The following is a 17900-nucleotide window of genomic DNA, read 5'->3' as shown; positions in this document are numbered from 1 at the left end:
CAAAACAGGCTGACTTTCGTGAAAATTGGGTGAGTATGTAGTGTTTAGACATCATTTAAGAATTTCAGGAATGTGTGGTACTGATAATAGGGATCATCTTGTCAAGCCGTGTCGTGACCCTCAAAGACGAGGGATCGTGGGGCTAGAAAGACACTGACCTTGTCAACCACTCGAACATAAACCTCCAGGATGTCAGAAACGTGCACTGTGGCCTTGACAGGTGCTGGGAAAGCCAGACAGAGGTCATGGACCATCACCTTAACTTCACCTGGGTGGATGGGAGAAACCTGGGCACACACAACAAATCAAAAGTGATATATTTTTATGATATTCACATTCATAACTGTGTATTTCTCTTGAACTAATTCCATCACAGTGCAGAGCTTCCCTGTTACCTCAGCTGTTCTTTGGGCCTCCTGGAATACCACGTCTACTATCCCTTTAAAGCTGGTGTTGACAAAGAAATAACCGGAGCCTTCTTGCAGGGCCAGGTTCGCCTGCAAAATAAAACACAATCAATGCTTTTTGACCAAGCTGAAAACAAGCGAGTGTGCGAGTAAAAAGGATGACACATTACGGAGCGATTCAGAACACTGTGCAAGTTCACCGTGGTGCTCTTTTGACAGATGGCCTTGCATTTCACATTAAAGGCGACCTCTGACCACACTCAACTCTATGAAATCCTCTTACACAGGTCACTAGATGTGATTTAACCCCCAACCCCTGCCCAGCACTGCTCCTTATATCACACAAGATTAGAAAAGGGAGGCCTCATAGCAAAGACGGGAAGGGATATCAGCTTGTGCCTAGAATATCAATGATCAACATTTGATTTGCTTCAGTTGATACCAATGGGTAATGGGAAAATAATTAAATGTTCCTGTTCTGCATGGTGAAGAAGACTAAATAATATATTTGGATAAGAAATCAAAAAAAGCAGTTATACCAAAAACCAATATCTGTCAATGTTTATCCTTGCAAGAGTAAAGAGATGCACCTGGGATATGTATGTGAAGCCACCACAGCATTGATTAATCTGTCCCTTACCCGAACGTCTGGGTGGTTGTATATTGTCACAGAGTCAGGAGAAATCTTCACATCTTCCACCAGCAGGAGCTCCAGAGTGGCTGAGACAGGGATCAAAGGGTCAAACTGTCCAGTAGAAGAAGGAAAAGAGTTGACAAAATGAAATGAGTGGAATGCATGCAAATATAGACGTTATACCAACATGCAAAGCAGGATACTGGTAATGTCCGATTATGAAGGCTGAAGTGTGTGTGTATAAATGAAAATATTTTAGGAAGTAAGTTAAAGCTTGAACAGATCAGACAGGACAATAAAAAAAGCTTAATTATGACATTGCACGTCAAAATGGCATAGATAAAAAAGAGTGCAATCTGATGATTCCAAAAGATACATGTATCAAATGGACATTTCCATCACAGTTATTCCTTTTTATTGTCAAAAATAAAATAAAACAGAATAAAAAAAACTAAAGAATATCTCACTAGACTTAAAACTATTTTCACAGATTGATTCTAATTTGAATATTGTTCAGCTGCTTCTGCTTTTTAAGAGGAAGTGAAAAACATTTTGAACATGTTTTAGTGGTTGATCCGCTCCATTCACTTACTGGACTAGGAACTTTGGCTGCTGTGAGGTGTGAAACCTGGTAACCAAGAGCTGTCACAGTGATGGCAGCAATGCCTGTCTGATGATGGACAACAACTGTCCGACGTCCTGCCACAGATGACAACAAAGAAAAGGGAATCAAAACTTTTTTTTTCAAAAAAAAAAAAAAGTAATTACACATACAGTAATGCAAACGATTTGTCATCCCTTATCTAAAGCAACAGACAGCACAAACACAATACAAAATGTATTCACAGTGAAAGGTGAACAGATAATTCCCTGTGTGCTTCCGCTTTCTTGCAATTAAATCCTGTCAGAGCTTTCTCCCCTGCTTTTACCTCATTACTTTACAAATGTCCACAAAAAGAGAGTGAAGTTAAGCCGACAAACCCACATTTTCTCTAAAAGACAATAAAACAAAAACAAGCTAACAAGGTTGTCACAATGTTTTACCGTGAAGTCTCATCTGTTTGTTGCCATCCTCGAATGGCAGCAGCTCCATGGGCAGAGTAGGTTCAATACTGGCCAGTGACATCTTGGTCGATTCCCACATCATGCTCAGAGAGCTGAAGTTGTCAAACTTCCTTCCTTGTTGATCAAAAGCAGCCAAATCCAAAATGGGGTTCCGATAATTTGAAACGGGCACCTAGAAAAAGATATTCATGATCAATTAATTTTGTTAAAAATAAGGCTTCCATTATTTATCCTTATGTACAATAAGCTCAAGATACTCTTAATAATTTTGCAATGTGCAAGTCCTTTTTGTATGGTAGCAGTCACTTTCTTCAAATAGCAGGCGTCTCTTTTTAGAACAAAGCTGACTGCCTCCTTTTTAGAACAAAATCATTTCACAAACACCAAAATGACCTTTCTTAAGTTATTTCAGTGTAAACCACCATGGACAAAGGTAAAAAAAAAATCTATGTGTACGCAACTAAAGACAACAGGGAAAAGCTCTTTTGACCCTAGTGAAGGAAACACATACGTACCAATTGTTTGTTCTGCTGCAGCAGTGGGCAGGTGAGGTCTAGCTGTGGGCTGGTGTACACTGGGGCCAGTGTGAGGCGAGACGGAGGGGCACATACAAACTTGACCACTGCCGGCTCCACAGCAGGATATGGATTGGTCACACTGGCCTCGTTCCCCACCATCACCTCAAGCACCTGAAGAATGACATCATGACAACAGTTACAATACAACAGTTGTATTTCTACAACAATTCTGAGCCGTGACAGTACTAAAGAGTAAGTGGTAATAAAAATCAATTCCGAGGTTTTGTTCTCAAGGTACAATACAAGGGAAAAGTTATGAAACCTAACCATACAATTATTTAGTTGGCGGAATGAATGGTAAACAGACACAAGAGGATTTGAGTGTATCCCACCTGCTCTCCCAGGGCCTGGCAGGTTGCTCGGACCCAGTGCTTGTTGTGGTTGTGAGATGAGGGGTTGGTCAGAGTCAGGCTCACGCTGGACTGGTCCTCAGCTCTCAAGTTGCAGAAGAACTTGGAGGGCTCTAAAACCCAAGGTCGTGGTCCACCCTCAAACAACATCTCTTTAGAGGAGCCCAGAGTCACCACGGCCACGGATACAGGGTCAATAGCCTGCAAAGAAAGAATTAAATGTACGAGCAGGACACTTTTAGTAGGATGTAAATAGGGTTGCAAAGGGGTGGAAAGTTTCCGGAAAATTTCGCTCGGGAATTTTGGGAATATTCAAAATTGGAAATTATAGGAATTAACTAAATGTTGGTAATTTAAATGATTTTTTTTTATATCCAAACATAAATCTAAACATTTAAACACTATGTTTGGTCATAGGCAGACATCCATGCACAAACATACAATTAAAAAACATTACATTTGAACACATTTATTTGTAAGAAGAACTTTATCAAGTTTTGATTATTTTATGAACAATCAATAATTTCACTTAACAACAAAAAGATGAATGTTGAGTTAAATATTACTCATCTGTCTGACCCCACCCATTCAATAAATAAAGTCAAATGCCCCCCATGTGATGGAGGAATGCACAGTGCATGTAGGGGGCGTGGCCTCAGTACCCCTGCAGTAGGATGTGTGCTATGTGCAATTTGCCAAGTGTACTTGCATAACATCTGGTTGTTTTAGTCAAGATTATGCTAAAATATATTGTCCCCAACTATATATAAAATCACAGTTTAAGCCTCTGTTAACCTGGTCTAGTAAAAATCAATATATGATATCATGTTGGGTGTCTCAATAAGCTTTAAAAAAAATCTGATTTGAAATTAAATGTTCATAAATACTATAAAACTTAGTTTAAAACACTGCTTTTTACAGTCTAGAACATTTGCCTGGACTGAAATAACATAGTTAGGAGAATTTAGTGCATTTGGGTTGCTTTAAATTTAGTAAATTCCCGTTTATTCCCGTTAATTCCCAAAATTCCCATGGAAAGTTTCCAACTTTGAAAATTCCCGGAATTTTGCAACCCTAGATGTAAAACAATAAAAAGTAGGTCTGCAAACAAATTTCCTTAAAAATTATAAAACTAAAGCTGTTTTTTTATATCTATACCAGCTGTGCCGTTCTGGTGTTAAAGAGGAAATTAGCTGGAGGAAATATTGAGCTGAAATACACAGTATTTCACTGCAAAGGAGTAAAAGTGGGTCAACCTTTAGCTGCCAGGGCATAAACAAGTGAAGAAACATCCCAAAAATGTCTGCAATATTTTGAAGAATACTACTCAATCCCATCATAAAGAATACATTGCCTCAAAGGCGGTGCTTCAAACAGCATGTCACTGTACAGATAACCTTAATGTAATATGCATACAAACCACAGCTAATGGTGGATCAGGAGTGACAACATGGTTCATGATAGTAGATTTGGTCACTGTATCACAATAATAAATGTAACACCGGTAAATAAAGTACTCCACCACAACAGTTGAATTTGGTTTCAATTCTGTCCAGTAATACACAAGCCCCCAGCATAGAAAATACATCAGTATAGAAAGTGTATAATTAATTATTTGAATGCACACAGCATAGAGGGAAGTCAGAAGAAGATTTTAACACTAAATGATTTTTGCATTTCTTCCTGTATGACTGTATAAATGTCAATGTGTGCAAAAGTAATTTTTTCCCCCCTTAAACAAAGGGTCATTTTGCTTTTAGGTTAGAGCATTTTAGGTTAAGTATACTATCAAATAAACAACTAAAACCCCAAGAAAATAAGTGGTTGGACATGACTTCTGGAGGCCTTAGAATTTTTTTCATTTAAGAAGGCAAAGTTATAAATCTAAATGTTAACAATTGGCATGGTCCTGGATAGATGAAACCTTTGGACTCACTCTGAGAGGAAGATAGGCAGCAATGGTGATCTTGGCACTGAGGTGAACGTTGCCATGGGTGTAGCTGACAGTAAGCATGGTGTAGCCAGAAGACAGGGCTTTGGCTCTCACCCCACTGCAGTGGTCCTGGCCTGGAGCCAGCCTCTCTGGATCAGGACAAAGAGACAATACAATATGACAATGTACAAATAATCACAATTGTTCATAAAGGTGTACTCATTTATCATCCTAACACAGTAGTACAGAGAGCTCTTAGTATTTATCCCTGCCCTCTTTTTGATTAATAATGCAAGATTCTAAAATTAAAAACATTGTAGATTTAGCTAAAATAATAATCTGAAAGCCATAAAAGAATGTAAATGATAGATTGTTAAAGAGGATTGTGCTCTTCCTGTTTGAAAAGAAAAGGCCAATATTGGTGTTTGGCACTGAATTTATTTGGGTGGCCGACTGATACTACAGAAAAAGATGTTTCTGTATTCATAACCATTTAAATTCTTCCTTACATAGTGTGAAACTGTAATTTATTGAAAAGTCTCCTGCACTGGTGCTTGTATAGGAAATTGTAGCTGTTGGAGCTATTCAGTTGTACAATTTAATTATAAAACATTTGTTTAGTTTGTTGGCTTGATGTAAAATAATTTGATTATTTTAATGTTTATTATCTCGTTTGCATTATAAGTTAAAGTTAATTTGAGTTTGTTTATTCTTTTGTTTTGCAATTATTGGCCAGCTGTGGCGCACCAGGTGTCTATATATAGAGGTAGGTGGGCATAGGTAAGAGAGGCACTGGGTAGGGTCATGGTTTTTTACCAGCTGCACGAGAGAGACAAAGGAGATGAGGCGGCCAGTTCCACGCTGTTGCACATTTATTTTGTTTGCTTGTAAGATTGGAAAATAAACCTTCAAAACGCACATTCCCGACTGGACAGTTGACTCTTTTCCCTACCCTGCGTAAGATTCGTCCCCCTAGTGCCTAAGTGGCTATGATTTTGATTACGTTGCTTTGTTTGATTTCTTTATTTTCAAGTTACTGTTTTATTGAGGACAAATGGCCACTACAGTAGCGATTGGGAAAATGACTGTAGTTATTTAAGTTTTTATTAGTTATTACTGCGACAACCACAATTGACACGTTGGGTGAACCTCCTACACAACACACTGGACTGACCACAACTGCACTTGTGGACTGCACATTTTCATTAAAGAAAGTGAGCAACATAATCTACCGGTATATAAAATGACCACATGTAGGTTTACTCCAGTTTTGCTAAATAAATGAAACCACAATTCACTTTCATGTCTGCCTGGCTCTGGTTCAATTGGCCATTAGGCAGACCTCACATTGAATAACACTAAACAAAGAGATCGATGAATGAGTCCTAATACCATCCATTGGTTAGTGACCATTACTGTATCCCATTCAACACATAGTATTCCATGAGATAAATATACCACAAGATTTTTTGTTACAATATGACTCACGGTCTAGGAGTTGGAAGACGCCCTGGTTCTCCTCCTCAACCTGCAGGTCAAAGTGGGAGCAGTCGCTCAGCATGACCCGCTCTCTCTCCACCTCCTCCAGCAGGCCGAAAATCCTGAGGGGCAGATCCAGGACCAGGCCCACCCTGGCCTCCACTGGGCAAGGAGCAAAGTCCATGGCCACAGGCTCAACAACGTACACCTGAGGGAAAACAGCAAGAGGTGTTAAAGAGTGTTGGATTGAGAGTTGGGAATGATATTAAAATAGGCAGACTGAAGTTATTAGACAGCAATGTGTATTCTTAAAAAAAAAAAAAAAAAAAGTTTAAAGATTTTTTTGGGCATTTTCAAGCTTTATTTGACAGTATGGATAAACATAGTTGAAATGGGGAGACAGAGAGAGGGGGGATGTCATGCATTAAAGGCCCAGGGGTCAGATTCGAGCCCACGACCACTGCTCCAAGGACTGAGTCCACATGGTATGCGCTCTACCCACTACCCCTACAGAGCGCCCCAACAATTTTCTGTTTTTGTGATTAATGCTAAAAAAAACTAAATCTGTTTTGTTTACAATTATTTTACACAACCTCACTGATTACATAAAATACTTCCATTAGATAAAGTACAAATCACAACCTTTGCTAAAAATGTTAAGATGGAAAAAGTCCAAGGAAACTTAAACAAGTGAAAAGTTGTTTCTCTAGCTCTCCTACATTTTTTAAATTGAAATAGTTTTAATTCAAAAAGGTGGATAAATACTGCTGACTTTGAAAAAGTAATAAAATCCAATGATGCCAAATAAGTAAGAACGTTTACTGTGAAATCTGCATCAAGAGTGAAGGCTTACTGTGACGGAATTAAGCAGTAGCTACTTTGGGAACAGCAATGATGGAGGAGCACTTTTCGGAGCATCTATATCTTCCCCAGTGCTCTTTTAAAAGTCCCTTTCAACCCCTCTGAAAGCAAAATATATTCAAGGCAATAGTTTTGTTTTAACAAAAAATTGATAATTTGAGTCTTTATCTCCTTAAATACTGTGAGGGCAGAATTATTTGTAGTAATGTATTTCTACAATTACTCTCTTGTAATCTTGCTCTAGTCATTATGTGTTAGGAAGTCAAGAGATTCTTAGATAACTGTAGTGTATGTGGAATGTTTATTGGGGGCGATCTAACTGGGTTTACCTGTCCCTTTGAAGATATCTAGTTCCTCAATACAATACAATACAATACAATACAATACAATACAATACAATACAATACAATACAAACACAAGACCAACTGTTTTCCTGTTTACCCTGAGGCCAGTCCAAGCACACCCCCCTCTCCTGAAGAGGCATAAAGGCTCTCTGAAAATACAGTTCAGGCAGGCAGTCCCCTCCTGGGCTGTCTCCCTGCAGGTTTCTGAATCAACTTTACTCTGTGACTCTGTTGTTTTGTCTTATTGTATTATGTAATTAAATTCTTAAATTCTCTGAGTTTAGTCTTCTATTACAGATATGTCGGAAAATATTGAATTTCCCCGACAAATACCTTCGAGTTTAGTCATAAAAAAAGAATCTACTTTAATAAAACTGTACCGTACTGTAAAACATTTACTAAATGCTTAATTGCTTAAACCTGCAGTGTGTAGAATTTTGGGTTTTATTTCCTAGCAGATTTTGTAGAAAGTAATTATAATATCCATAAGTACATTTAATTTAGTGCATAATAGCTGAAAAAAATGTTTTTAATTATTATTTTTTCCCTTAGAAAGGGTCTCATATATATCCATATTTCTGCATATTTTGGACCAAGGCCTAGTGCCGCCATCTTGAAAGTGTCATAGTTGGAATGTCATTAGGTGCATTGTTTCAAATTTAGAATTGTTCTTGTCCTTGAAGGCCACTGTAGCTTCTGTTATTATTCGAAAGGGTTGGGGTTACCCAGGGAGTGTTGCATTCTAGAACTTTGTAGAACTTTATTGATGATGTCATATTACACACTGCACCTTTAAGTGAAATCACACAATAACTAAAAATGAAATCTATAAAGTAATCAGTATTTGAAACTGTGCTATTTAATATCCATATTTAACATGTGTGTTGTTTCACCGTGTGACATTTTACAATGCCAACTTACTTTGGTCTGGCCGAAGTGTAGAGGGTTGCGTAGATCGTGAGCAAAAATTACGCTGACGCCAACGTCACTGACTGTTGTCATCACTCCTTTCACAGTCACCGTGGCGACAGCTTTATTGGAGGAAGACCAGCTGAAATTTCCACTCCCTCCTGTCGCCTGTCACAAGCATCACAGAAAAGGATCTACCATTAGAACTAGAATGACATTTGGCAATATGAATGAGAGTAATCGCTACAAACACACAAGAGGTGTGAAATGCTCGACACTTTGGCCTTATTGGCATATCGTCTGACAAAGAACAATTACCTTTATTGTGTACTGATAAGCTCCAATCCTAGGTTGCCATGGAAATGTGAGAATACTGGGACTAAGCACTATGGGGTTATAGATTTCGACATCCTGTTCATTGTGGACTGGGTTGGCGAGTGGATGGACCTTTCCACTCTGAAAACAGAACAGAACAGAGGCCACAGGAAATGATTAAGCTCTCTCTATTGAAGTGTCAGAAAACAGCCAGAGAATGAATGCAGTAATGATGCTTCAACAGAAATACAGACGCATAAAAAGGGTCACAGTTGCAATTAAACTCACTTCATCCACAACACCACTTAACATAGCGTCGATGAGAGTCAGCCCCTCTTGCAGTGCTTTGACACGATGATAAGATCCATTTACAGAAGACTGCTGGAGTTCAAAGTACTCCCCGGGGAAACCAGTGCCAATACGGACATTCTGCAACAAATAAAAAAAACACATGCAGATTTTTACTACTGCCTCTGTGTGTGTGTGTGTGATTCTAGACAGAAGCCTGGTTTGAAACTTTTACAGACTCTGTTTTTTTTTTATTTTGCGTGTCAATAATTTGATTTGTTCATGCTTAAATGGCGACCATTCCCTCATCAATGGTACGAAATATTGGTTAATAAAACTTGTGGGCTAGCAAAGGGAGGCTCAACAAATCTCGGCTCTCGGATGTGTTTCAGGGGCTGTTTATACGACAACAGGAAACGGTGCATATGCGAAAATATTTTCGCGGATGCATTATATCATTTACATGAAAACAGCAAACGCAGGCATGAAACCGCAAGTTTTTGAGATCAACTCCCAAGGGAGGATCTTTTGGAAAACACAACGGTTTTGCTTTCTTGTAAACACAGAAACCATTTTCCCTGGTAACGCTGACGTCACCGCTCCACTTCACACAGTATATAACATTTGCTGTCAAAATACCCACAAGCGAGTTATAAAGTTAGAAGACAAAATAACATGCACGGTGTCTCATCGGCACCATCACTGTGACCACCCGCCACTTTGTCTGGGGAAAGATTTGTGCTCTGCCGGTTTTTCTAGCAAAATAAACGTGTGTAGCTTCTATATGCCAGGGACACGGCTCTCCCTACATTAAAAAACACTATCCATAGTTCAGTGCGCAGCGGTTAAGTTACTGTTCAACAAAAGGAGCATTAAGGCTACGGCTTCACAGTAAAAGCATTTCACTGGCTAAACATTAATAGCATTTCACTGGACAAACGTGAGTTGACTTTTATTTTGAAGTACGCCTAACAGGAAAGTAGATGCTCACAAAGCCCCTTCACTATCAGCATGTCTTCTGTTTTCACAAGTTCAATGTGGTGAAATAAGAGGACAGAAAGCGTTTACTAACGTTTATGAACGTTAGTGGCATTAATTTTCGGTTACAGTAAGGTTGTATGCATCAAACTGTACCGGAAGAGATATCTACTAGGCCAAGTGTCACCGCTGACTATTGGCTTGGCATGCCTACTACAGCGATTTCGGCCCGTTTCCTCTGAAAACATGTGTACAAGTGAATATTTCAAATAAATTGCGTCTGAACGTGTTTTTTTTTTTTTTTTTTTAAACAAAAACGGGAAAACTGTCACGTGTTCACCGTGTAAAGGGCCCCTCAGGCTGTATCTACTTTAAAGATGACCAAAGCATTTTCCACTATTCCATTATACAAGAACTAAGAAAATCATTTGGAATGCTGGCCCAATATTTGAGCAATGCGACTTATTATATAATATAATATTACTAATACAAAGCAACAAAAAACAGAGCAAATGAAAATAATTATTTGTGGGGCAACAAGCAAACAAAATGTAGACTGCTTATATAACTACAACAGAGGTTGTGTTCTTTACTTATGATAAAATTGGAAATATAATACATAGCGGTTTTATTGAAGCACACTTACATCAGAGAGGTGAAATTTGCTGCCAGATTTATCAAACACTTCAATGATGATTTCATACACTCTGCCTGTTTCCAGAACCCAGCTGTCTCCTGGATGAATCTTAAAACCTAAACAAATTACAGAGAAGACAGAGGTTAGCTACATCTTTCAAGAACTGAGACTATGAAATATTTCATCGTGTTTTCAATGATACGGGCATAATAACAGACCTAGGTATGCTGGTTCAACCACATACAATGTGCTGTTGGGTAGGCGAGACACTCCTTGCATTCGAATGCCTAGGTAAAAGCTACTAAGGAAAATTAAGCCAGACACACTCATTGACAGTGACAGCTCCAAACATACACTCTTGATTTGTTTGCCAAATGCACAACACTACTTCTAGTTGGCATTTGAATCAGGCTGTCTGCTCACAGATAGAGAACAAGATTTGACATAAACACCCCTTCATCGCAGCAGTTACGGTTAGACAAAATCCCACACTATATATTCTCAACTCAAGGAAAAGAACATGAAACCATTGTAATAACTGCTACAGAGTGCTAAGTACGATTTGTCGGAAGGATACTCTTATGATCCAGCACCACGTTCATGTGTCCCAATTGAATTGCTGTAACTGTGGAGATGCTTTGATCTAGACTGGCCACAGCAACTTCTGGGTTTCCATTAGTGCCCACCACGCTGTTCTGAAGGTGCAGTTCATACTGATCACTGGGCATAGAGACCTCTGAAAAAAGAAAAAAGAAAAAGAAAAAACACAAACAGAAATGAGTTTTAGGGCTGGCATTTTCCATACTTGTCAGATATGAAACTGGACAGATGATGGCACAGTTGCTCCACTGATTTAGTCACAGTGGCCCTCATTTATCAAACTTGCGTGGAAACTGGTGCAGATTCTGGCGCAAATACCTCCCTACGCCAGGTATCGCGTGGGATTTATCAAACAGTCGTATCTCGCCAATCTCGGCGTACGCCACGCAATTATTGATAAATGCAGCGGCTGAAAACAATCGTACCACGCCCCTATATTTTCTCAGTTTAGAGGCCTCACCCAAAGGTTTTGCGACATGGATATGCGCAATACGGCACTTCCCTGAAGTAGAAATTGACAGAATAACAGCGAAAGTAGAAAAAAAAGAGTTTCATTTCGGAGCATTAGCCTACAAGCAGCATCAAATAACGACAGAAGGCAGCAGTTAGGAAGGACATAACTGCTGCGGTCAACAGCGTTGGTGTTGACTCAAAATCGCCACTAAAAAAAGCGTGTTGCTGTTCTGAAATGCAACCAACTGGGGGTGCGGGGCTGCGGGCATAATATAAGTGGTGGAGGAGAAAAAGACGCACCAACTGTCCGATAATGGTCCCCATAAAATAAATAGAGGTCTGCAGAGATTTGAATGATTAGAATGTATTGGCCCTTTTAGATAGCACTACTCAAAAGGGTTTTAAAAACTAAAAATAACACATTTAGCGTTTTACTGTATGACAGCATGCGCTTGGCACGAGTGGTCAGCCCGGCCGTCAGCTGCACAAGCCGACCCGGCAGCGATCAGCTGTGAGAGCGCCCCCTGACCTGCTGAGCTGCTCCACCAGCAGATCGGAAAAACGTGCCGGTTAAGGTGGAAATAAATCGCTCGCTTTAGCATCAATGACACATTAAAAGAGGAACTAACATCTACAAAGTGCGTCAAATAAATAAAATGTTAAGCTGATTGTTGTGCCGTGTATTTTTTTGTATCATAAAGAGCAGTGTAGGCCTACTACATATTTAATACTTAGGCTAACATTTTGAATGAATGCAGCCCCCGTGCCTCGGTGTCCCCCCAGCTGCTCCAAAACGGAGACAACTGCCCTTACGTGTGCGCACTATTGAATCAGCTCTCCTACTCAGTTGCACACCATAAGCTGCTCATTTTTAAGTGATTAATATCTTTATTTCGGTCTTATTTGCACTGCATTTGTATTATCTTCTAATAATTGTCCAACAAAGTCATCGGCTACCCGGCACAGCCTGCACTGCGAGTCTAAGCTGTTTTCAAATTTGCGTACACGAGCTGAGAGCTGGCGTGGGATTTGAGCGTACCCTACGCTCACGTCCATATTGATAAATGCCGAGATTTGCGTGGAGATGTACGTACACCCATTTTTCTGGTCTACGCAAGATTGATAAATGAGGGCCAGTGAGAGACATCGATGACTAAACCACATTTGTTATTCGTATTTAAGGTATCAGGCCGAGCTGTGAGTTTAAAGCTTCTGAAACAGTACATTAGCTGAAGTAAAAGTTGAATAATGTACTTTATTTGGCGGTAAACAAGAGTCAGACCTGTGATGGTGCCCTGTCTTATCTTCAGGACTTTATATCGGATGGAAGTTCCCGCCATTAAGTAGACATCGTGTGCGGGCATCAGCAGGATGTTCTCTAAAATCAGCAGCCTCACCTCCGCTGCGCCCACATCCTGTGACACAGAAACCATAGCAACAGGACAACACAACTTCAGCTTCCCGCCTTAAAGTGCACGTGGTTGAAGTCTGCATCTCAGGAGATTTACTAAGATCATCTTATTTCCTTTTTCAAATTAAAAAAACAGACCAGGCTGTCTTTGGCTGTAACTATAAAATGAAATATTTCAAGTCTCTTTTGGTGTCAGCTGCAAACTAAATATAAACAATACATATTGTATTTATTTGATTTTTTTTTTACCTCTGAACAGCTTACCTTATACAATGGCTCTTGTATTTTAGCCTTCAATTTGGCATGTCCTGTTTTCAGTCCTGACACCAAAATAATATCGCCCTGTTTCCCAACACGCTCCATTTCAGATATATATCCAGGGGGTGTGTACGTAGACTCTGAGAATTTGAGTACCCTTGAGGGAGGAAAAGAGAGGAAGAAGAGGAATCAGGAAGCAAATCCGCAACATGACACTACTTTGATAAGACTGTATCTTTTATAGTTGTATGGTTAAACTGTTAAATCAATGTACTGCAGGTTGATTGTCTACTTTAGGTTTGGTTAAACAAACAAGACTGCTAATTGAAGTTTGAATGGAATATTAACACAGGGGAAACCTACCGTAATGAATTGTAGGAGTCAGAGAGTCCATTCACATCTACATCTTTCACTAAGGTCCAGTCAAAAGTTAGACCTGAAAGGTCGCTGAAGGTGTTTCCTGCAACAGAAAATAATACAAGACTCTTCTTTTAGTCATACAACTTTGAACTTGGGAGTTTTAAGGCTCAGGTCACTAAACTTTTTTCTGAAAGCTCTTGGAAGTCAAATGATCTCCAAACCAAACAAAACCCAATAGGCATTTCATCACAGGATACTTGCTGCAGTATTTTCAATCGACTCCATCTGAGGAATTGAAAAATCACTTTTAAACTAAAAGGAAACAAAAACAAAACACCAGGCCCTACAGTCATCGTTGGAAAGAATCAGTCTGTAGCTACAGCTCATTAAACCGAGTGCTCAGCCTCAAATGGACCCGGTCGAACAGAACAAACAGCCACCTCACAGTAGCAGCCTGAGGGGTTAGAAAATGCTGCCTAGAGCCAGAGACCTCATTACTCTGAGAAATCCTCAAAGCAGCAGAAAAAAAACAATATGGAGTGGTCTCCCTACAATAGCACAATTGTGTAATATTACATGTATCGATGTAAAGGATGCTTATTAATCTTAAGGGGCTATTTATTATCAATAAGACCAGTAGCTTATGGCGAAAAATCCATTATACTGTGGTAAGCTAGTACAAGTCACCTTCAGAGTCCAGTGCATGAATTTTGAGTACCAGTGGTGAGTCCTCAAGATGAAGCTCTCTAGTGGTCGACACTATCTGGATCTCCTTGATGATGTCGACAATAGCGTCACAGCGCAGTACTTGTCCTGTAACTGCAAATGAAAGAGGGGACAAAATATCACATATACAGTATATACTGTATAGAGTACTACTACTATAATGTACTTTCAACAAACATGGAAAAGCGGAGAAATAAATGGCTAGGTGCTTTAAAGCCCAGTTCAGACTAAAGATTCGCCTTGCAACTGCTTGCGACGAGACGGTTTTAGAACGTTGCGGGGAGAAATCGCAGCAGTGTGAACTGCTCGTTGCAGCGCTTTGCAAGGAGTCGCAGAAGATTCAACATGTCAAATCGCAAGGTCCAGTTTTAGAACGTCCAGGCCAGCTCGTTGCGAGCAGTTGCAGTTGCGTCTCGTTGCAAGGCCAATCTTTGGTCTGAACTGGGCTTAATAGAACCAGTCATTTAAATAGGCGGAGCAGTCATTTTTGTTGAAGCACACAGCACAAGAATCTTCTTCCTGTATCAAACAGATACTCTACCAAATGTGTGGAAATGGCCAATGAGAGTGAGGGATCTGAATCATTCTCTGCTGCTGGCAAAATGCTTTACAGCTAATATCCAGTGAAATGTTGTGGTTTCTCTGGTCTTGTAAATGGGCTGTGGCACGAGCCATGAGATTATATCAGATTCTGTTTTGGCAAATCTAACACAGCTACAGTTTGTTAGACCGCATTCAAAGCCAGTGACTGTGGTCTGAACAGATGGTCTTACTTTGTTTTTGTTTTGTTTGTTTAAAACGAAACAATTAGGATGTATGGTATGGGCCAATGTGTCTGTTATTCATAATAACAAAGCTGATGCTTACAGCTAACAGTAACGAAGGCAAGACATGACATGCCGCATTTCACACAAACAAAAAATGGGAAGGGTGAAAAAATGTCTTGTGCAATTACACAATTTCCATAACTTGCAATTTTTAGGGGGAACAAAGCACATTTTTACATCATCAGCATTTTAAACAAAGACCATTGTATATTTTATAGGAGATTACTTTTTAGGACATTTCAGTAGTATTTCATACTGTATATCTGTTAGGAAAATATATTTCTTATTTTAATGATATTATACCCCCCTCATTAATTTGCATTTACCCATTGTATAATCATTTAAACACTTTATATATTCTTCACATTTGACTTTAATAAATGTTCTCACTTCATTCTTGGTGCTTTGGAGACGAGGAGGTAGAACAGCAATACAACTTAAGCTGATTTTCCCATAAGATAAGCAACATTCCTGAAGCCAACAGTATCTGCTAGAAAAAAGGCCTTTCTGGCCAAGCAAGTTTTAGACACTTTCTCGAGCCTGTTTAGAGATAATATAATGCCTCTGTTGTCGAGAGAGGACGCACTTTCTTTTTGACTTTTGCTGTGTCTGCATCAGCTGTCCTGTGATATCACTTCATTAAACATCCTCTGAGAACTTGGAAACTTTTCTCCAGTCATTCTTTATTTTTGCCTTCCATATTTCCGAATAAACAAACACGTATTTTTATTGTTGTTATATTCCACATACTGTACTTACACCTTGTTCCGTGGCTTTACCTACTATTACTAATACAACTGATCTTTAACGCTATTATAGTATGTGTATTTGCTTGTCTGCTTCTCCATTGACTCAAAAAAGTTCAGAAAATGTACAAACGTGCAACGGGACAAAATTATGCACAGATTATTTTTTCCAAACTCACGCATTGCAACAGCTCTAGAATGAGCCACTTTTGTTTAACAATTGTTAAATAAATAATATAGTGTACACAGTGTACTTACCAACATCTTCAGCCAGAATGATGCTGGTCAGTCTGGAGGGCTGGGTGGAGAGAGCCTGAAGAGAAGCTCTTCTGGAGCAGCCTCTGCCGCTCTCTTCATCCACAGCCCGGACACTCGCGACCTCTGGTCTGGTGGACGACCTGGAAGGAAATGACCAGACAAAAAAATTAATTAACGCTATCTTTCACTAACTCAGGCTTGTGAAATGATGAAATAAGACAACACAATTGATACTATTACAACCTCTATAGTAGAAATGTAAGTTGATACAGAAAGAAGATTAAAACCAAAGTATTTGAAAAATGTAATTACAAAAAAATACATAGAAACAGGTCATGTAAAAAAAAAGTTGCGAATTTGGGGTGAAATAACATGTTTATACTTGGGTTTGGAGCTGCAGCTTTACTGTTAAAGTTGATGGATTGAAAAGTTGAACACAAGACACGAACAAAAGTATAAAAAAGTACGTTTAGAAATCAATTTTTAACTCCATGGTTTAGCCGTTCTCCGGCACCCACATATCGCCATGACCTGACAACAGTTCATACAGTAGACTTGGCCATGTGGCCTCAAATGCCCCATGAAATATGACACCCGCATGCTTTACTACTCACCATCTGTAGCAACCTTCAGTGGTTTCCAAAGTGTAGGAAATTTTTGTAGTTCTCGCAAGCGGTAGCAACACTCTGGGGATGTTGAGTTTCGAGGTACCGTTAACTTGAATAACGGTTGTTAATAATAGCAATACAAACGCTGATAATCCGGACGAAATCATTTCCGCAGAGATTTCTTGGCACCGGTCGAATGAATGAGCGTTGTGTTTCTGAACTAGCTAAACTTCCTCCGTCCCATTAAGTTATCTGTTTTGAGCAGTAGTTTTGGTTGTAGTTGTGGCTCTGAGACATACGTCTTTTCGGGAGATAACATCACAACTTAAGCTCTATCTGAACTCACACACGCCGTCTTCCGTCTCAGTTTCAGTTCGAGTCAGGAGATAACGGAAACACCGGGAAGCCACATGATAATAACAGACAGCAGTTACAATGTCCCCCCCTCCCTTGTCCTTCGCTTTGTTTATGCTGTCAAATGCTTCGAAACACACAGCGACTAATAATTTGTACTCCCCAGTTGTATGTCAATGTACACGGTTAGCAATCGACAGCTTAGAATATGTATATTTTGTACAAACAACCGCCATTAGCAATAATTGGATTTCCAGTGAGCATGTCGGGAGCATGAGTGAGAGATAACGTCACAGACGACGGCGGGCAACCGGAGGCATGATGACGCTCGTTCTTAAAGGTATAGTTTGTTATTTTTATCAGCAGTTGATTATGAATTGAGTTTAATTGAAATTAATTTATTTTAATTTAATTATATGCCGTTTTTATCTCACTATAACCAAATAATGTATATTCAAATCGAGTGTATAATTGAATCCTGTTGTAGTAGACTGGTGTTGTATAATATATTGACAGTTAT

The 17900-nt window shown here is 39.4% G+C and overlaps 1 protein-coding gene across 1 annotated transcript in view; it reads right to left on the bottom strand.

The window, feature by feature from the left end:
- Positions 1-17193, bottom strand: part of nup210 (nucleoporin 210) — a gene marked incomplete at its 5' end in the record, with an annotated part of 28815 nt that extends 11622 nt beyond the window's left edge. Inside the window, 21 exons of the mRNA XM_080030712.1 lie at positions 159-287; positions 396-497; positions 1048-1152; positions 1634-1740; positions 2086-2278; positions 2622-2795; positions 3017-3235; positions 4971-5116; positions 6456-6654; positions 8574-8729; positions 8880-9017; positions 9165-9305; positions 10789-10895; positions 10998-11066; positions 11357-11515; positions 13115-13247; positions 13508-13658; positions 13865-13961; positions 14549-14680; positions 16419-16558; positions 17033-17193. Coding sequence (XP_079886838.1) covers positions 159-287; positions 396-497; positions 1048-1152; positions 1634-1740; positions 2086-2278; positions 2622-2795; positions 3017-3235; positions 4971-5116; positions 6456-6654; positions 8574-8729; positions 8880-9017; positions 9165-9305; positions 10789-10895; positions 10998-11066; positions 11357-11515; positions 13115-13247; positions 13508-13658; positions 13865-13961; positions 14549-14680; positions 16419-16558; positions 17033-17193 — 2958 coding nt within the window. The remainder of the gene's footprint in view (positions 1-158; positions 288-395; positions 498-1047; positions 1153-1633; positions 1741-2085; positions 2279-2621; positions 2796-3016; positions 3236-4970; positions 5117-6455; positions 6655-8573; positions 8730-8879; positions 9018-9164; positions 9306-10788; positions 10896-10997; positions 11067-11356; positions 11516-13114; positions 13248-13507; positions 13659-13864; positions 13962-14548; positions 14681-16418; positions 16559-17032) is intronic.
- Between the last annotated feature and the right edge of the window lie 707 nt (positions 17194-17900).

The sequence above is a fragment of the Ammodytes marinus genome (genome assembly GCF_949987685.1).
Source record: "Ammodytes marinus genome assembly, chromosome: 7".
Lineage (NCBI taxonomy): Eukaryota > Metazoa > Chordata > Actinopteri > Uranoscopiformes > Ammodytidae > Ammodytes > Ammodytes marinus.
The sequence above is the reverse complement of the archived record's forward strand: the minus strand, read 5'-3'. Positions and strand labels throughout refer to the sequence as shown.